The following is a 21693-nucleotide window of genomic DNA, read 5'->3' as shown; positions in this document are numbered from 1 at the left end:
TGTGCCTTTCTCTTTATGTCCTTCCCTCTCCTCTTTCCTTCTATCTCTCTCTCTCTCTCCCACACACATACACACCCACACCCTTACACACCCTCACACACGCACCCTCACACACGAGGCACGGGAAAGCGAGTGCGAGGCGGTACTCGTGTCTCCCATGACCGCTTTCCAGCACGGGCGACGAGGCTTGCTGGGTCCACCGAGAGGCTCTGGAAATACGGCACCTGGCCCCTCTCAACGGGTCGCTCGCCGAACTCGACCGGGTCGCTGCGGGCCCCGGGAGGCGCTCGAGTAGTGTGTCACCACCTTCCCCTCCACAATTCGCCCTTTGCCACATGGCATGGGCGATCGATTGATGGTATCGATCGTTCAAAATGACAGCTTGGAGTCACATTTTGGCGAGGTAGGATGATGATAAAGGTATATGGGATGATGATATCATGATGTGCATGTAGCGGGCGCTCTAAGCTATGAGGGGTGGGAGGGGTGAACCCCTCCCATAACTTGCCACTGGTTTCATCTTATTCCGCATCTAACTATAATAATTATGGTTCATTTAATTGTCAATTTACATAGCGCAGTTACTATTATGCATATTCATGTATCATACTGCTTGATATCATCATTATTATTAACCACGGCTGCAGCTGAGCCGCCATCAATGCGCTAAAGGGTTCAAGGAAAAAATCCTACCGGGTACCCTTTCACCTCACCTGTGTCGGGTGCAGCACAATGTAGGGAAATTTCTTACTGAATGGAAACACGTCATGGCTGAGATTCGAACCCACGCCCCTCTGATTGATAGACGATATTCATAACCACTAGACCAAGACCACTATACTAGGCTTATGACTTGTATTAGACCCCAAGAACGGGTCCCTGTTGTGGAAGTTACTTTTATGGTAACTGTGCATCCCATTTGTAACTTCCCCGAAATCCTTGAATTTGATTGGCTACTGTTACCATGGTAGGCCTATATTATTTACCATTGAATTGCAGACTCACCACAATGAAGAAAGATTTGCAAATGAAACGGATCTTTAATTCAAGCTACCGTTTGACTTTGAAGACAGCTTCATCTGCAAAGGGTCCCTATAAGTCAAGTCGATAGACGCGTGTAGTGACCTTTGGATAAGTAGGCCTATTGATCCCCAGTTACTGTACCGGATCCATCGGATAGGATGTAAATGTGTCGGTCCACCAGATGAAGACTGTCACATCCCTTAATGGAAAGAACACAGTGTGTTCACAGTGTGGAACATAATGTGAAATCATCTTACACTCTTAAATTTTGCGCAATTCAATAGTGTGACTCTCATATTCACAAAGTCGACCATGTGAACACGCTGTTAACAGTCACACTGTCGAGGTGTCCGCAGTGTGAAAATATCTTCACACTGTTGAATCTGAGCATTTTGACAGTGTGTATAATATTTTCACTTATAATTTATTTGAACGAACTGTGATCACACTGTGTTCTTTATAAGAGGGATAAACCAGGAAAAATAACCATCACCGCCAACACCACACTCACAGTTGGGGGGGGGGGGTATTTTGTCAACCAACCTAGTTGTGAGTTCAAAATTAACATACCAACTCTTGGTTTAAACAAAATTGCATGCACAATGAAATAGGATGTTTTTAACGATTAGTTGGACGGTTCATATTATATCAATAAATGTTTAGGTTGGTTAAACAAAATATGAGAGTACCTGCATTTGAAAAAGGGTATTCTTATTAATCCTTTCCCTAGTAAAAATCTTGGATTTGCACCTAAGGAATCAAGAAATCGCCGCCATCCCCCCCCCCCCCCCCGCTCCCCCTCCAACACGATAGTGATTAGTTCTGGATACGCCATAGCTTCAAGTAATACACCATTCGATTGCCCATGCATCCAGTGGGGGCCTTGGTCACATACGGGGACCCACTCAACCCCTCTTTTGCCCTATTTATGACCTGTTTCCGTAATGGAGAACCCTTCATCTCAGGCGATCGAAGCCCCCTTCATCACGAGATGTTTCGATTCTTCAACCAGAGTCTCGGTTCATTGGCCCCGACCTCTCTAGATGTTCCTTCATAATGTTTTATTTTCATATTATTTTCTTTCTTTCTCTCTCCCCCTCTCTCTCTCTTTCGTTTCAACTTCCCTCTCTCAATCTCTTTGATCCTTTCTCGATCTCTCTCTCTCTCTTGTGTTTCGCTCTCACCCCTTCTGCCCGTCTTTCTCTTTTTTATTATCTGTCTCTCTCCCTCTCGCAACACACGCCCATCGACATGCATCCTTACACTCGAGCCACACGAACCAACACATCACAGGTCTGTTATAATCATGTCCACAAAAAAATGTACTATTATCTAGGTATCTTAGTCAAGTTTTATACAACATAGTTAGCTATGTAATGAACATAACTCAGTGACACACACACTCCTATATAAACACGCACACAGACACACAATATTTATTATGAGAGACAAATGAATATTCAAGAATAGGTGACTGCGTGAAGAAAAACGATGAGATGTTTCCTTGGACAAAATATCATTTTATCATTTTCAAAATAAATTCCAACTCCTGATTAGCAGTTACCCGATTCTTAGGTAGCATGTTTTTTTTCTGTAATGACTTGAATGAACCAATCGCTTTATTGCAAATTGAATTGAATGTTGACCACTCCCCTTTTCTTTCTTTTCTTTGCATTTTATGTGGCCCTTCTTCCTTTTTCGTATTGTTTATTTGTTTTGTTTTTTGCTTTCAATGAATTGCGCCTTCTCCTGTTAACAAATATGTGGTTTATTTTGATCTATGACTATAGTGATGTCACATATTACCTGCTCTCCCAAAAAGCCATACACGTATTCCTTATTAATGAAATAGTTTTTAAAAAAGATCATTCAAAATTTTGTCTAAAAAGGCAATTATAGTTAAATATATACACGACATAATTATGGAGGACAAAATTGAAACTGACAAATAAATCCTTGATATTTCCCCACATATTCCACCCCCCCCCCCCTCTCTTTCTATCTCTCTCTCTCTCTCTCTCCCGTCAGCACACCGTAGCAGCATCATGTCGCTAAATGCATTTATCGTCGTGAATGGGCTGTGTTAGGCAATGACAACCTGTTTTCCCATTTCTTGATATACAAATGCAATACATGTGATTCTTCATAAAGAATTTTGAGTTCTTTTTTTTTGTCTGCTGTTAATAAAATGCAATTCCTGATATACACAATGGATCGCTTAATATCATGAATCAAAGAAGAAAACGGCTGGCGCTGCCTACAGTAAGACGGCATACGCTGGGCTTTGTAACGTAGGTATTCCAAGCTACGTACGTGGGAAAGTTACAAAGTGATACACAGGTTCGAGCCCTGGTCATGTCTTTCGGATGGTGAGGTCAAAGGTCGGTCCCAAACGTAATAATCATCTGTTTGATACACGTCTGAAAAAATCTCAATTATACACACACACCCACAAACAGGCTGACTAAACGTCCCGTAACACAAAGGTTAGCGCTTAATCCCTAATTTGGTAGAACAATTCTGATTGGTTCCTAGTCAGTCTACTGAGCAAAATGCGCATACGACGTTGATCTTGATAGGCCATTTCATTCAGTGATTAATCGTTAACCTTTGTGTTACGGCTACGTGATATCCCCTTTCGCGCGATCCCGAGAACTTGTGTAACACTGAAACGTCTGAAGACGCAATCAAACATTTGAACGCATGTTTGGCACATTTCACCCCACACTCCTAAAATGCATTTCGTGCCCGTTTTCTCGGCCACCTCAAAAATGCAAGGCAAATTTGCCTTCATCTTCAACCAGTGGTCCAAGCACGTGGTTGCTGGAATAAGATGATATCCAAGCGCTGGAATGGCACGCATACTAAGTGATTATCTTGCCTTACAAAAACGTTTACCACCATGTTCACGCAGCAGCGAGAAAAAAAATTGTCAATGGAATAAACTAGAAGAACCAAACTATAAGAAAATGGCGGAGGTATATACGAAAGAAGGGGCGTTGGGGAATGGACCTCAAATGTATTACGAGCAAGACAGAAATTAAAAATGAAGGAACGAAACAGGAAAATCATCACAAAATTAGAGTTCCATTCCAAAAAGTCTAAAATTGATTCGCTCGCTCGCTTGCTACTTTTTTAAATGTTTGCCTCATATACGTCCATGTTCGTTGGTGCCCCTCAAATTTAAATCCGGCGCACACTATAATGCGATTCGTTGCGATCCGAAATTCAACGAAAATGCAATAACACTTGATATGAACATTCCAACCAATAAAGTCTTAGATTCTTAGCAATCAGAATTGAGAATTGTGATAGCACTATACTAAAATAGGAATTCAGTCAAGTTCGAGCCTCCCTGTAGGTATAAAGCAAAAAAGCAAAATCAATTCCAAATCCCGATGACGTCATCATCGCCTGCGACTTGAAGCCGATTTGGACTTTACTCCGAACACAGAGCTTGCTGCAAAGCAAAATTATGATTTTATTATTCCTAACATTATGTCGAACTTCAAATGAAATAATTTTGCTTCTTGAAAATGTCACATTAATGCAAAATGCAATTTATTTTTAAAAATCGCGTTGCATCGGATCTCATAGTGTGTGCTGCGCTTCAAAGCGACCGCACACCTTACGATTGGTCTGCGACTCAATTTTGGAATAAAACGTAGTAGAATTTGATGCTAAAATTGAGACTTGGAATATCTTACTGTGTTTTGTTCCAAATCATCGCACGAATACCTATGTTCAAATCTGTGACTATGCTATCATCCTTCTTAGAATAAAATCAAATTTAATATCTAGTCGTAATGACGTCATAGCAGTCGTAAGACTGGCTACGATTTGAAACTAATTTGGCCTTTACTCGAACATAAAGGCTTGCAATCTTTAAAAATGGTTATATTAGTATTCTTTTAATTAATCTTAACCTCAAATAAAATGATATGTTCCATTCACATTTTCAGAAAACGAGCAAAATGCGATTTGTTCCAAAATCGGATCGCGAACAGTCGTAAGGTGTGCGGTTGCCTTTAGGCTGAAAGATCTACTGTTTCACTTTTAAATATGCTTTAAATAATTATAGAATCTATCAAGTAAACATTATCATCATTATAATACTTTTCGAGTTTTTCCACCTTTACGTTGTTTTTTTTTTTTTTTTTAAACTGTATGAAATTTTCTTGAAATCGTTGTTAAAATGAACTTGCTCGGGGTAATCTCCAATCGCTTCGATTATAGTTGGCATTGAAGGGACCTACAGGCTCCTCATTCATTATACGCCCGACACAGAATCAAGAAAAGAAGTCATCAAAAGCTGTAGTAGTACGTTCATTGGGTGGTGATTTATTTTATAGTAGAAACCAAAGAAACCCCCTGCATTGTACAGAAATATACAAAGAAATATAAGTTCATCGTCATAAAGTGATTACTATTGGATGGCATCAGTCAAGAAAAAATGCGAATGTTTCTGTAAATTGGAATGCAGTTCAATAATTAACTCGAAGAAATAAATCCATGAAAAAACAAATTAACCAGTATATCACATTGATTTGATAATCCACCAAATGTAATAAGGTGTAATTGGCATTATAATACAAATCGCTATCACCTGTATTTCTTTTATAAAAATACATCAATACGAGTATTGCTACTTTACTTTCTATTACATAAAAATGTATAATTCATAGTTTCCTACTCCTAAATACATGAGACATAGTAATTAATCTTAAACTGCGCTATGAAAGAATTGTTCAATAAATAAAACTCACCCTATATGGTCATGGGGAGGATATGCATAGAGTTGATCACTGCAGACCGGCAATTCTGACGTTTGTCGTGGCTTGGGCTATAAAGGAGTAAAGCTTGCCACGTACAAACTGGACGGCCTTGGTAAAGCCAAAAAGACAACCCCTCTCGATGGCTAATAAGATGCAAGTAATAATAATAATAATAATAACAACAATAACAATAATATAGGTATATTTACCCAGGGTAGCCACTTCGGTTTCAAAAACTGTTCTACCAGCGGGCCCTGGTATCATCATTACCCCGGCTTTAGTTGAGCTGCTAGGGCGCTCAAGCATTCAAGGACTTTCTTCCCACCAGGTACCCATTCACCTCCTGGGTTGAGTGCAGCACAATGTGGATGAGTTTCTTGCTGAAGGAAATTACGCCATGGCTGGGATTCGAACCCACGACCCTCTGTTTCAAAGTCACGCTAAAGTGACGCTAATTAACGCGCCTACCCGTATGGGCCTTGCCTAACATAGCTAATTTGCATATCGGTGAAATATTTTACAAAGATTCAGTGAATTAGAGCTGTTGGATGAAAATATATTATACAACCATATTAAAATAATTCAATATGACTAGAAATGTACGTATACAAAGATTTTCAGGCCATTCATAAGCAGTAAATAAATGATATAGTAACCAGACTACTTAGTCAGCGGGGAGGTAAAATAGTTTTCTATACTTTGTTACGTATCTCAAACGACGCCAAAATAAACTAGATTGTCCTTAACAAGACAAACTTAGACAAAACGTTACATCAAAATAAAATTTGCATTTGATCGCCACAGCATTTTACACAACTATATTTGATCAAAGACGTTCCTGCTTTAACGGATTGCACTACGCCTTGGAACTTTCGCAGGAAATTATATTATGTTCCTGTTTTACCATCACAACCATCGTCATTATCATCATCATCATTCTCACTACGGATAGTATTATGCATGTGCACCTTCGTAGGAAACCACATTACATTCCCAGTTTCTCCTCATTGTCGTCTTCATTGTCAGCTTCTTCGTCATCATCATCGTCATCATCATCGTCATCATCATCATCATCATCTTCATCACCACCATCTTCATCATCATCATCATCACCATCATCATCATCATCATCATCATCATCATCATCATCATCATCACCATCATCATCATCATCATCACCACCATCATCATCATCATCACCACCATCATCATCATCATCATTATCATCATCATCATCATCCCCACCACCACCACCACCACCACCACCACCACCATAGTAATCGCATCATTATTAACGATATAAACGATCTAACCACAACCTTCTTCGAACTCCGAACGTCTGTATCTGATCACTGAGAAGCGAATGACTGAGTATATAGCGACTCGCCTTGTTTTTCTGCCAAGGGCGACATGAAAGTTCAGATTTCATCTAGAAGATGGCGCTATTGCACTTACGAAACCTCGACCAAATTGACCGACAACTACGAATTTTAAGCGTTCGTTTATTCTCTCCGTGCAGGCGCTCTGGTCAGGAACACTTAGTTTCGTTTGTTTGTTTATTGTTGTTGTTGTTGTCATTGTTTGCTTTGCAGAGGACAGACACTTGAAGGGTTCATAACTTCGTTACATTTTGAGATCCTCGTCGAGGGAGCGAAGCGACCAAACCGGGGAAGGATGGTTGGTGTTTTTTTATGATTAAGGGTTTGTCAATTAGAGTCGGTTATAAGAGATAATTTAAGAGAGTCATGAATGAATGTCTAGCACGCCCAGAGGATTCAGGCCGGCTTCACCAATGAACTAGAAATAGCGTAGGCCTACAATAGTTTTAGATAATGCACAGTGCAAGAAAAATAAACACGAAAAGTCGGGTGACTTGAATCTCGTAAATATATGTCATGAAGCTGGTTTTATTGCAAAAACACAATCATGACAATTGCGGGCCTCGGAAAATGTGTGTCAGGAGGTGTAGCCAAATGATCTCGAGGCGGCTTCAAATTGCAGGCGCGAGTGCGGCTGAAAAGCTGGCGTCGGAGCCAGCAGTTGCCAGTACGACATTAAATTACAGAACGAATTTTAGATACAAGATAAGAACATTACTTTGATCAAGCTCTAGGCTAAACATGGCGGCTAAAACTTGAAAAATTGCTCATATGGTGGCTGCAAAATAACCAAAGAGAAACGAGCTAGACAACGCTTGCGCGCGATGCGTCCATCTCCCACGTTTGTCGTTAATATGCTGTTTAATCCTCCCGGAGAGGGCGTACTTTCATCTCAGTCCATGTTATGAAATATGTATCTGGCCAGGTCGTCCATGCTAGACCTTCATATTGCTTGGTACTCAACCCGATGTCCGTGTAGATCCCGTTTAGGTTACTCGTAAGACACTTTCTAAACCACCACCCTGAATTAAATAGGACGCCACAATTGTGAATACATAAATCGTTGTCTCGATCCTTGGTAGTAAATCCGTTTCCATGGTGAACTCGAAGAGCATCTCCTTCAAGAAACAAAAGCAAAAGAAAAAAAAATATGTATTGATTTCAATATAATATCCGGGCGGGATTATCCAATAAATCGGACTCATGCTTGAACGCTAGTATTGAACGCGCACACTATATAACGAGTGTTATAGGAGTCATGACTAGCACAAATTTGCAATAGCAGTTTAAAACTACTGAAATCGTTCACTTTGATTGGCTGAACCTGTCATTTGTCACTATAACAAGTCTTTATGAAACGCTAGTCCTGAGGCCCGTTTTATAAAGAACTTGCAGCTGTTGTAACTTTGCCATTATGACAGCAGTTTCGGCCTAAGTTTCGGAGCTGACGAAAAAAAAAAAATTCTTCCAGAGTCCATGACGAAACGTTTGTTTTGATTCACCAATTTTTGACAAAGACTTATTGGTTCTTCATTGTCATGACCGGCATTTGGCAATACATTAACTGTGCTAAAACATCTGTGGCAATACATTAACTGTGCAATAACTGTGCTCTTGAAAACTCCGGACAATTATCCAAGGACAATACAGTCCCAAATAGGCCTACCTGCGCTTCCTGAATAAGACCCGATCTCCAGTTTATAATTCACTGATTCGTTGCCGACACGAAAAGGTTTGTAAGTGGCGTTACTTGTGTTCCCGTAGAAATCGACAAGATCGATCCGAAGCCGATAGGTCTTCAGGCTCGTCAGGAAGTGAATGTTATCGTTTCCAAGCCAATGTTCTGCTGAAACGCTCCCGAAGCCCTTCTTGTACTCTGCCCACGTTTTATCGATATCAACAGAACCATCCATTCTTCTCTGAATAACCTTCAATGAGAGAGATAAATACTTGTATTTGTTATCGTTCTCCCTGTGCATTTTTGGCCATCATTGTGCTGTACTCGACTTTATAAATAGGGGTTTCCTCAATTGCAACAGGGGGGGGGGGCTCTGTAACGTGGCAAATCTATTGGAAATGCGATTTGAACCCCAATTGACAACTTTATTGAGAAGGTTTTGCCCAAAGTTGGTGGACCTGGACAGTGGGTCGTCCTAAGATTCAGACCGGAAGAAAAACTTCCAGAGGGCGCCTGCGCAGTGGTTGCGAAAACTCATTTATAACTCTATACAGTGCGTATCAAAAAAAAGTTTACACTTTGAAAAAGCCCTGGGAATTAAAAAATATACAGCATGTGGGTAATTTTTTTCACATATAATCTTGGGTTTGGGTCTCATCTATCCAATGAAAGTAAAAGTTTTGACAGAATGTTACACTTGAGTGAGCACTGTCCATTTTTTTGTAAAGGTCGCAGAAATTCTGTTTGCGCAGAAATGCTTGTTTCACGCTGTGTCAAGGAGAAAGGGCGAAGTCAAACTTACCCTGCAAAATATTTCTCACACATTTCCCTTGCACTTTTAGTCAATTGAAATAAAACGGATACATTCAAGCATTTTGTAACAATTTTGCCACCCAAATTGAAATTTCAACACTTAGTAAGCACAACCTTTACCCTTTTTGTGCCAGCCGGAAATAACTGAATCTGAACAAAAGTTTATATCAGACATCTCCAGCATTTGTTCACTAAGTTGTTATCATTTAAAGTGGGTTTACATTTAATTTTTCATTTAGTACGTGTTTCTCCACTCTTTCCCGAGCTTGACAATGATTAACAAAATGAAAATCAAGCCTAATTAGCCATTTCATGTAAATCACAGTTCAGTGTAAAGCAAATATCGTCACGATGGCCCTCGGTGTGTGGGGGAGTGGGGTGTGGCGCAATGCACTCTTCGAAGTGTTTTGAAACAAGTTAAAAAGGTAAAAGATATCTTCAAATCAATTTTACTAGCTAAATTCCATGTGTTCTTCATGATTAAGGTCTACTTTTATTCGCATAACTATTTCAAAGTTCTGCGCAAATCATTTTTCACTAACTTTAAAAAGCAAGCGGTGCTCACTCAAGCGGAAATATTTTTTGACAGTTATATCGTCATTTGCTTAAATGGATCTGTACCAATGTTAAAATGTGGAAAAATCTTCAGGATATTACAAATGTATAATTTTACAGGACTTTTTCTAAGTGTAAACTTTTTTTTGATACGCACTGTATAGGTAGGCCTACTTTTCATAATTTCCAGACGAGGACCCCGGCACGGATTTCCTACCCGAGACCATGCAATCTCGGGGTTTTAAAAAAAAAATGACGTTAATTTTTGACCCCCTATTACACCGGAGTCGTAACGAGTCTCGGGGCACCCCGATACAGCTTTCTGTGCGTTTACACCGAATTACCAAAGCTGTCCGTGATAGGTTTGGCAGGGCGCCAAGAGCGCGCTGTGTTTGTTGTTCGGATAATCGTACCACGTGTAGCGCACCAAGCGAACCTGTCTCGGGCAGGTTTGCGTTTACACCAAATGCAAAGCAGTCTCGAGGAGCCCCGAGACCGGTCCCGGCGCACATCGCGAGGTGGTCCGAGATCCGGTCCGGAAAGGGTCTCGGGTAGGTTTGTGAGTTAACACCGGATTAGAAACCTGCCCAAGACTGGTCTCGGGGCGCCCCGAGACTACCTAGGAAATCCTATGTAAAAGGGGTCTAGTATACGGTGCAGACGTTTCATTTCTGGTAAATGTTAATGTGCTGTATTTTCGGCGACGAAAGAAGTGCATGTACAAAAGCAAAAGATATGTCTGGGAAAAACAAGAGACTTGGGTTCCTTGATAAAATCAGATCTGCCTCTTTTGCGCGGCAATACACGAATCGCAGCCTTTCACCCATCAACTTTCGCACTTCATCCTAAGACAAGAACAATGGAGAATGAAGGACAGCCGATGTGGAAATTAGGATTCCTGCTAGAACATGAACAGACCTTTGACAAGAAGTTTCACAGGAACCTGGCAAAAGTCTCGATGACATGCCGACGCCATTTCGTTGTTTTGTCGGTGATAAGTAGGAGAATTAATCGAGCCATGATGTTGGCGTAAACGTTTCAAACTCAACCTTAGTGAAGGTTTTAATTGTTGATACCCCACATACCCTTTCCATCATGGCCAAGTTTCATGAAATAGGTCCATACGATTTCAAAATTGTAATGATATTTCAGAAAATCAACCTTGATTAAGATTTCAATGTTGACGCCGCCGCACAGTGGGCCAGAATGAGTTGAAAGTGCGCCAAAATTATATTCCGTGTTATATTTTTACTTCAACATGTTGATTAAGGGTAATTTTGGGCGTAGAATCGACTGAACATAATTTAAAGCCGATATGACGTCACTGTGATACCAAATTTTGATTGGCTACTAAAAACCTATCTGTGAAAGACAAATTACGCTAAACAATGTGCAGTATATAAGCTTTGTGTTATGTGTCACTTGATGATTGACTAGAGTGAATGTTGGTTTATGCTTCTCACATGCCTAAAAATTGTGTATGAGATCTGGAAAATAATTTTATGGCATCAAAAGAATCATTAGATTAAAAAAATACTTAAAAATCTGAAAAAATATTAACCGTGCTTTATCTAGCGGTGTAGGCTTGGGTAAAACGCAGAATATATAACACCAAGAATGTTTTACTATGAGGAGGGTTTTGGGCTGAAATTATTCTACAAGTAACTTTTATCTCTGGAAGAGGGGCGGGTAACCCTATATGCGTTATCAACTTTTATTTTGTTTGCATTATGCTCGGAATTCATGTCATTTTCATGGAGGGGAATCGTCCTCGCCGTGCAAAAATGAACGGCAATGTACACCCCACACTGTGCGCTGCGATGACTGCTCGGTATAAAATGACCGTTTTTAAACAGGTTTTGGGGGTGTTGTGTCAAGTAAAATCGGCTCTAACATGAAAACGGGCAAAAACGGGCAGCTAAATTTGGTATCGACTTAAAGCTTAGACATCTGGAAAAATGATGATGATAAAATTCAAACGGAAATCTACGGAAATCTTAACGTTTTTTATGCAAATGCAAAAAACATAGATTATCCGCCTATTTCGAAGAATAATTATCCTATAAGCATCCTGAAATGTGTCTTTTATCTACTTTGAACCCTTTCACACGAAAAAAGAATAAATATCAGGATTATGTAGTTGCCATTTCAGATTCCTACATGAAAAACCTCCTGTGAAATGGCTTGTTTTTCAACTAAGTTATCATATACGCGGCATTTCGCAAAATGTCACATTTTACGATTTGAGGTAGGAAATTAACAACCTTAATGCAAATTCCCGAATGAAATATTTTGCTGAAGTATTCTTCAAAGTGTTGTCTATCAGCTGGGCATGACAAAAATTAAAAATTTGAAATTGTCCAAAATGACTTTTGGCGCACTTTTGTTTCACCCCGGCCCACTGTGCCACATCGGAAAAGCGGGGTCATAGTCTCGCTCTGCTATATGCAGGCGAGACAAAAAAGAAAAAAATAATAATCGACACATATATGACAATCAAACTCATATTGTTGGACTTTAACAATCAACTCACTGTCCATCCACCGCCAGCTGTGTCCATGTCGCAGTAAGCGTCGACGAACCTTCCGCTTCCTTCAAGATAAATGCCATATATTCCACTAACCATGCTAACAGTCATACCAACTGCCTGCCAATCGGCACAATCCCTTACTGAACTTGGAAATACTGGATGTCGGTCTTTACAGTCGTATCAGAAAAGTAAAAAACAAACAAACAAAAAACAAATAACAAAAACCCATTTTTGGCAAGTTTTGGCAACAATTCAATTAGCTTAGCCGATGTTAATAATAATAGCAGGGCCCGCTGGGAACTGAAGTGGCTACCCTTGGTAAATATACCGTTGCTATTATTATTATCATTAGTAGTAGTAGTAGTAGTAGTAGTAGTAGTAGTAGTAGTAGTAGTAGAAGTATTGCCATTATTATTATTATTATTGTTATTATTATTATTAATAATTATACGTTGCAAGGATTCAACTAAAGTTATAATTATTCCACCATAATTACAACATTCGATCCCAGAAGCGAGCCTTGAAAAACTGAACTTGGAATCTGCTACGGGCGTATTGAGAAGGGAAAATCATACATCATTTTATCTGAATGTCCAATTTCTCTTGAAAAGATAGAGGCCCACTTTCAAGGCCACCCCAGAAAAAAAATTGATTTGAATAAAAAGATAAAAATCAAGCAAGCATATCACTGAAAAGTTCATCAAAATCGGATGTAAAATAAGAAAGTTATGACATTTCAAAGTTTCGCTTATTGATACACAATCATGTTCAGGGAGGAATAAAACCTTATTTCACATGACAATTAGGGGAAAAAAGAATATTTTATATTCCCTGGAATAAAAATACAAAATAAATGGTGAGTGGATGATACTTCAGTCTCCTCATTTTGCCTACTGATGTCAATGTGAATATAACTTTTTTGTAAAATTAAGTGAAATTTTAAAATGTCATTAACTTTCATATTTTACAACCGATTTTCGTAGATTTTCAGTGTAAAGCTTCTTTGATTTTTCTCTGTTTTTTTTTTCAAACCAACTATTTGTTGGGGTGGACTTGTCCTTTACATAACTTTTGCACTGGCACATATACAGTATAGTCTAGGAGATAGGGGGCTTTATTCAGAGTTTTTGGTGAGGAAGGTATGACTGGCTTATACGGGGTAAAATTGTGTGCTGATTCCAAAAATGTAAGTGTTATTGACCGTACTCACGACATTTTAGCCATTTTGGCCAATTTTTGACCAAAAATGACCAATTTGACCACTCTTTGAAAAATGGTCTCTTAACAGAATGCTTTTGTAACAACATCCAATTAAAAGGGTCCATCCTAAGCAAAAATTCACCCAGATTCCAAATAAAGTAGTTTCATTTGCCAAATTACACTAGAAGTGGTCATTTTGGCCATGTTTTGATCAAAAATGACAATTTTTATGATTTTTTTGTCCTAAATGTGTTAAAAACATTGATCAGAACAAAGATTGGATGTCTTTAGAAATCCACATTTATTTTCAAAATGTGCACTGGATCATAACAATCAACCTCATATAATTTATTCTGTCAGTTTTTACCTATGACGGTCATTTTGGGTACTTAAGACATAAACTGACCATTCGCGCAGTTATGCATTACACACTAAGAAATAAAGGTTAAAAATTGAACCCCGAAAGGTTAAAATGTCGTGAGTACGTTCAATAAGACTTACATTTTTACCCCGGATAAGCCTGTTAAACCTTCCCCACCAAAAATTATGAATAAAGCCCCCTCTCTACTAGACTAAAAAGGAGGCCAAGCGAATCTTGAAGGTGCTAAAGGCTCACTTCCACCGGCATGAACAACACTGCTGCTGACGAATTGCGCAATTAGCGCAACAACAAGCAGTGCGTGTTCTAAAATACGAACAAATAACGCTCGTACGTGATACGTACAACCATCGTATCTCATGCAAGTGCTTCGTACCTTCTTGTTCGTACGTCCAACGCAAAAGCACACTGAGGTGACATGATTTTCTTGGTTTAAATAGTGTTTCTTCTAGTTCACCCGTTGTTCCAAGGGGAAAAGGATATTGTTTAACGCCATTGAAAATGACCGAAAATGGAATTTTATAGAGAATAACGAATCGCTTCTTCTATTTTAATTTCTAAATTATAGTTATTTAGAAAGAACAATGTGGATTTTCCTCCGATTCATGATTTGAAAGACGTTTACTTTACGACCGGGAATTGAGGAATCTGAACACATCCTTCGTGTCTCATTATATCCACGTTTTGTAATCACGTTTTCAATCATGATTCATATGTTTCCGTTCAAATTTGAAAACCAACATTGAACACACCCTTAATATCTTTTTAGACTAACCATGCTTACCTGGAGACGCTGTCATTCTCACACATATTGGCATACATCGTTTTCGTAGAACGGGGTGAGACTCGTTCCCATGCTTGTCTAATAAATTTGTGTTGTCTACACGGTGTGAGGACATAAGCTGAACGTCTGTTTCTTTTGGAACGACGAGTTTGCAACTACCGATACGATGATTAAGCCAATCAGGCGAGCCTTGTGGTAGAACTAGAAATTGATAAAAAGGAGGATGAAAGAAAATGCGGAGTTTTAGCTCTTCATATCATTAAGCCTTGCTTTGAAAGGAAAATGAGAGAGAGAGAAAGGGAATAAATTTTCATCGCAGAAGTTTTCCAGCACAGTTGTTTTTTAAATAGGAGGGGTTATATGGATTTGAAAAAAGGGAGGAACAAAAATAGATTGTTTAGAGAAATAAGAATACAGAAATGAAGGAGAACTGTGGGGAAAACATATTGAAAAAATATCATAATGATAACGACTTTTATAATGCTATCCCTGCAGCTTCTACTACTAAAGCGGGTGAGTTAAAAAGGGAATTATTTAACATAATTCAAGAATTAGATTCTTATACATCATTATGAAAATAGCTGCGTTTCAGACAGATTATGTGTTATTAGGGCAACTCCCCGGAGCACTAGCGTACCTAACAGGGGGCAGACTCCACCCCCCCCCCCGAAGAGTCACAACTCACGCAGGGGACGTATCCCTGCCCCCCCCCCCCCCCCCCCGAGGAGTCACAACTGATCCATGATTTTTTTTTTCTGGTCAGTAATCCTTGATTTTCGCTTGAAGACTTTTTATTTTTTTGCTTGTCAATTTTTTTGGCGGACGAAATAAAAAAAATTGCCCCCCTCTGGAAAATCCTCGGTACGTCAGTGCCCCGGAGGACAATTTTCTCGCAGGAAACTCTTCTGGAAGTCAAGGCCACTGGCAAGATTGGAGAAGCTGTCCCAGGGGGACTTGTCTCTTTAAAAAAAGGGTTTGAAATAATTTCTAAAATTAAAAAAAAAATCTATTTTTGGTACATCCAGGAAAAAATAAACGTCACTACTTACATGGCCTCATCATGATGATAAACCAAATGATGATGGCAAGAACTGATGTCCGACTAAACATCCCTTTCAATGCTTCATCTCACAATACTAAAGATGACAAACTGTAGTAGGTAAATAGCAAGGAAAATGTACAGTCAGGGATTTAAAATAAATCCTTCTTGGCTCCTGCTTTAGACTGGTCGAACTCTCGAGTTAGATTTAAAATGTGAATTTAAATAACTCTTTTACGTAAAAAAATATTCAACTAAATTCAGAGCTCTGCATCTTACACGTGCTTAGCCGATCAGGATATATTCTTAACTCCTCAGAGTATAATTTTCATCAAAATCGGAGGTAAAGTAAGAAAGTTATGACATATTAAAGTTTCGCTTAATTTCACAAAACATTTATATGCACATCCTGGTCGGTATGCAAATGAGGAGACTGACATCATCCACTCACTATTTCTTTTGTATTTTATTATATGAAATATGAAATATTCTAATTTTCTCCCCATTGTCAAGTGAAACATTGATCAATTCCTCCCTGAACATGTGGAACTAGCATTGTTAATTGTTAATAATGCTAAATGGTTCAGTCAACTTGGTCCTTATTGTCAAATCTGTTTTTTTATATGAAATACTGTATAATTCAAACAATAAAAAACAAAAGAAATAGTGAGTGATGGGCATCATTGACTGACCCATTTGCATGTCACTGAGTTGTGCATATCACTGTTTTGTGAAAAATAAGCGAAACTTCAAAATGCCATAATTTTTTTTTTTTACATCCGATTTTGATGAACTTTTCAGCGTTATGTTTGTTTGATTTTTCTCTTTTTACTCAAGTCAAATTTTTGTTGGGGTGGACTTGTCCTTATTTATGTAAGTTAGGTACAAAGCATGTACCAAATCCCGGTGCTGAGACTAACCCCTTTAGAAACTGCAATATCTGTCAACACCCACTTTGCGGCGATATGTTCTCAATTGCCTTCATTGGATTTGACATCATTGCCTGCAAACTTACCTTTCCAAACCACCTCCAATTGTTTATCAAGGTCAGGTACTTAAGGCATTGCAGAAGCTCAAGATGTCAAAATCCAAACACCCCAATGATCTTCCTTTGAAGTTGATTAAAGAATTCAGCATAGAGCTGGCTGAACCTTTAACTCATATCTTCAATAGTTGCATTCAAGATGGCATTTTCCCAGACAGTTGGAAAACGGCTGCAATTACTCCAATTCCCAAGGAAAAGTCAATAATCACTCTTGATTAACTGAGACCCATATCTAACACCCACTTTGTGTCATTTCTTGCTAAGTGGATAGTTGATGATATTGCAGAACACATTGATATCAAACAATTTGGTAATGTTAAAGGATCGTCTACTGTACATAACCTGGTTGACCTGTTGGAATTTGTACTTGAAGGTCTTGATAAACCTGGGAACATGTATTTGGCTACAATTGATTTTACTAAAGCATTTGATTGTTCAACCATAACCTGCTGGTTAAGAACATGATAAATATTGGTGTACGCCGAAGCATCATACCCGTCATTATTTTATAGCTTTCTCTCAGACAGAACCCAAAGTTCCAAGATAGATCTCACATTTGTTAACTACATGTCTACATCTTGTGGTGTGCCGCAAGGCACAAAGCTAGGTCCCATCTTATTTTTAATCTTTGTTAATGACCCCGCTAGTGAAGTGAAAATAGGTGGAATTATGTAGACGTTCTTACGATTGGAGAGGTCGTTAGGCGAAACGAAGCCCCCACCCTCCAGAACCTTCTTGATAGTGTTTCATATTGGTGCACTGAAATTGATGTTCTTCCCAAACCTGCCATATGTAACTTGATGAATGTGTGTTTTTTAAGACAAATGAATCCCCGAACAGATTCTCATTGAATGATGTGTACCTTAATTCTGTTTAACATATGAAATTGCTAGGAATTACCATCCAAGATGATCTGAAGTGGAATCTCCATGTGGAAAATATAGTTTCAAAGGCATCTCGTACGTAAGTTGTATACTTTGTGCCCGGGGGCCACTTACATTGACGAGTGGATACCATGCGCGACCCCCAAAACACGTAAAAAGGATGTCTTTTTCAAGATAGGGCACGTTACGTACGTAACATGATAAGGGTGTCAAAAACACAAAAAAGGGTATCTATTTCGCTAGGAAATCTACATGTACGTGTTTAGGGTCAAATTTGCGGGGATGATGAAACAAAAGTAAAATGTAGTATAAAGGATGTTCTTTTTGCCCCAACACTACACAGCAAATACTGTGGTGTTAACCGGTGTACATAGAGGACCACACCACTTATTTTACACCGGTGTTAAATTGGTGGTGTTAGTTTTACACCTATATGTGTTATTACAAAACCTATGGTTGTTACATTTACACTCTTTGGTGTTATGTTCAATCTCTAGGGTGTTATTTTAACACCTCAGGGTGTGGTCCTCTATTAACACCAATTGGTGTCAGTTTTAACACCACAGTTTTTACAGTGTACGTGTTTAGAGTCGGGTTTAGAGTCCGATTTGCGCAAGGTGTGGCCGTACAACCGACGTACCCGTGACCGGGCCCGTGCACATAACAATAAAATATCGCTGTACTTGTTTAGGGGTTCATTTCTTGCCAAGAGTATCGTTTTACTTACTTATTTTACTTGTTAAGGGTAGGGTTTCAGACGCCAATACTTGTTAAGGGGTGCTTTTTCAGAATACGGAAAATAGGTGTTTAGGGTGCTTTTCAAGACCCCATGGTCGCGCATGGTATCCACTCGTCAATGTAAGTGCCCCCCCCCCCCCGGGACTTTGTGTATTCTTAGGAAGTACAAAACACCAATTAAAGACATGGTGACGGTTTATTCTTGTTATATTAGGCCAGTTTTCGAGTATGCATGCCCAGTTTGGCATACCTCAATGACGGAAAAACTAGCAGGTAAAATTAAATATGAGAGCACTTCGGATCATCTTGGGCCGAAATGGTGCATTGGATGTGTGTGGTCTGCCCTCACTCCGCAGTCGACGGGATGCCCTTCTTCATGAGTTTGGATTGAAGTTATTAAATTCTGTACGACATAGGCATTTGCTTCCACCATCAAAGGCGAGTAAATGTAGGAGACAGTTAAGGAACATGTCTGGTTTAAGTATCATCAAATGCAATACCGAAAGATATCGAAAACCAACAATACCCTTTTCGTCAAGACACTTACAAACTTGATTTTTATGACAAATTTAACTGCATGCATGCCTTTTAATTTACTTTTTAAAATTGTTATGAATTGTTTTTACTTTCAGACTTTCCCTCCTCTTCGTCAACTTCCTCCTCTCTTTCTTTCCTTTTCTTTCCCCCTTTTTTCACCTTCAACACCATCCTTCTTCCCTCTCTCTTCTTCATCTTCTCCTTCTTCATCTTTTTCTTCTCTGTCTCCTTCTTCTTTAATTTAATTCTACTCCCATTCTTCTTATATCTTTCCTTGTTTACTCTAATATTTGCCATGAAATGTAGACAGATAATTAAAGTACGATAATGATAATTATATATGTGAATGTGTAAAATGTTCACCTTTTTTGAAAACATTTATAATGTTCTTGGTTTCTGTCTCCTCTTTAGTCTCTCAGTCTGACCTCCCTCTATTTCCCCGTCTCAGGTTTCTCTTTCTGTAATACATTTTTTACTTCTATCTCCATGCTCTCTCAATTTATCTATCCTTTTGTATTCAAGAAATACATAATTATATCTTCATGTAAATTGATTTTCATAATGCCATTCAATCATTAGGCCAAAATTATAATTACTGTACTTGTTATGTTTTTTTGTACTTTCTATTGATAATGTAAATTGACCCTTTCAGCCCTGCTGCTGGTCAATATATGTGCATATACCAATAAATAAATAAATAAATTATTCTCCATAGGCAACACCCCCAGGTAGTCTTGAAGATGTCTAAAACTGGCAAATGTCACCAAAATGGCCTTCAATTTGTAGTGAAACCTTTTTTCTATTTTTTTTTATTTTCGAATTTGTATGGAACAATTTTGATCTCCATTTCGTAGTGAAAACCTGTCCCCCCCCCCCTTTTTTTTTTCTTTGCAAATTTCTTGGGAACAATTTGATGTCCATTTTGTAGTAGAAACCTTTTTTTTTTTTTTTTTTTTTTTTTTTGCTTTTCAAACTTACATCAGCACCCCCAGTAAAAAAGAAAATCCTAATAGTATGTGTGAATCCAGGGCCCCGTCTTACAAAGATTTGCGATTGATCCGATCAACGTAACTCTATGGAAACCCATCAGTGTCATAATTTTTTCCTTCGAAAAATGTGTACAATGTCCTTTGTACGCAAAAAGAAGCGCAGTGAGTTTTCAAGAAAAAAAATGAATGCATTAATATTCATCATAACTGGAAAATATTTTGAACAAACATGCATATTAGATGTTGACGTTGCTGGCCGTCCATAGTTGCGATTGATTGGATCAATCGTAACTCTTTGTAAGACGGGGCCCTGGTGTGAATGTTGATGATTGTTTTTTACTAGTTCTTTTCAATTTCCCCTTCTCTTGTCTCAATCAGATTTGCAGGTTATTTTCTTTCTGTATCCTATTTCGCAAAATCATATGCAGATTTGTATAATTATATTATGTCTGTTTACGTAGGCATGGTGTTTTAGGGTGGGTGTGTATATAATTATGTAAATGTATGTTGAAGCTTAATGTAAAATAGGATTAGAGATGCAATGATAATATATTGATTTTTGTTTTCCTGCAAATCATTCAATCATTCAATGTTAATTATTTGTAAAATGCATAGAGAGTTGGGAACTCAGTTAAGTTTGTTTTGTTTTTTTAATCTAAAAGTATATTTTTAAGGCATTTCATTACATCCTTATTTGCTTTAGTTTTCGGTAAATATTTTTTGCACATCCTTGTTGATATAAAATGAAGATTTTTTTGGTATTTATCTTGAGTTTATGTAAACCATTTGAATGAAATCCTTATAATAAAAACATGTTGAAAAAAGTATGTGTGGGGGGGGGGGGGTTGTCCTGAAAATGGAGCATTCTGAGCAATGATTGCGATCATGAGCAAGATGTGTATATAACTAGATAATTACTGCGAGCGCGAAGCGCTAACTGATTGAAAATGAACCTGTTAAGGATTGTTTGCAGATACCCATCACGACGATACATATTTCAACAATCAAATAATGCGAGCGTCAACAGCGAGCTAAACATGTCAAAATTCCGACCTAAAAAATGACATTCTAAGCAAAGGGCAAGCGAATGGCGAGCGGAAAACTTTTGTGATTTAGACACAAAGTAACTGTTAGGTCTACCCCTCAAAGAAATCAACAGAAATCAGCTTTGAGCGGTCGATCGAGGAAAATGTGGATGAAAATTTGTTTTGCCCCCCCCCCCCCCCGCCGCCCCACCCTTATTGGGGAAAGCTGGATCCACCCCTGCAACACTTCCACGCGGTGAAATTAGGCAAGCATACTGACAATGATGAGAGTCATAAAGGCGTTGGAAGCGGGGGAGGGG

The 21693-nt window shown here is 38.7% G+C and overlaps 1 protein-coding gene across 1 annotated transcript; it reads right to left on the bottom strand.

Annotated features, from left to right (window-relative positions):
• Window positions 1-5345: 5345 nt before the first annotated feature.
• On the bottom strand, window positions 5346-12849 carry LOC129258686 (ficolin-1-like). Its single transcript, XM_064098011.1, has 3 exons — window positions 12757-12849; window positions 8844-9105; window positions 5346-8295 (listed from the first exon to the last, which is right to left on the bottom strand). The coding sequence occupies exons 1-3, from the start codon at window positions 12847-12849 to the stop codon at window positions 8039-8041; spliced, it is 612 nt and encodes a 203-aa protein (XP_063954081.1). The 3' UTR covers window positions 5346-8038.
• Between the last annotated feature and the right edge of the window lie 8844 nt (window positions 12850-21693).

This window comes from Lytechinus pictus, chromosome 4 (genome assembly GCF_037042905.1).
Source record: "Lytechinus pictus isolate F3 Inbred chromosome 4, Lp3.0, whole genome shotgun sequence".
Classification (NCBI taxonomy): Eukaryota; Metazoa; Echinodermata; class Echinoidea; order Temnopleuroida; family Toxopneustidae; genus Lytechinus; species Lytechinus pictus.
This window is presented reverse-complemented; position numbering and strand designations above follow the sequence as displayed.

Bases quoted from the DNA above. Each gene is read 5' to 3' on its own strand.
- LOC129258686 (XM_064098011.1), bottom strand. From the start codon at position 12,849: ATGGTTAGTGGAATATATGGCATTTATCTTGAAGGAAGCGGAAGGTTC. The intron at 9,106-12,756 runs GTGAGTTGATTG...CTCTCATTGAAG, and splicing joins CAGCTGGCGGTGGATGGACA to GTTATTCAGAGAAGAATGGA. The intron at 8,296-8,843 runs GTAGGCCTATTT...TGTTTCTTGAAG, and splicing joins GTCTTATTCAGGAAGCGCAG to GAGATGCTCTTCGAGTTCAC.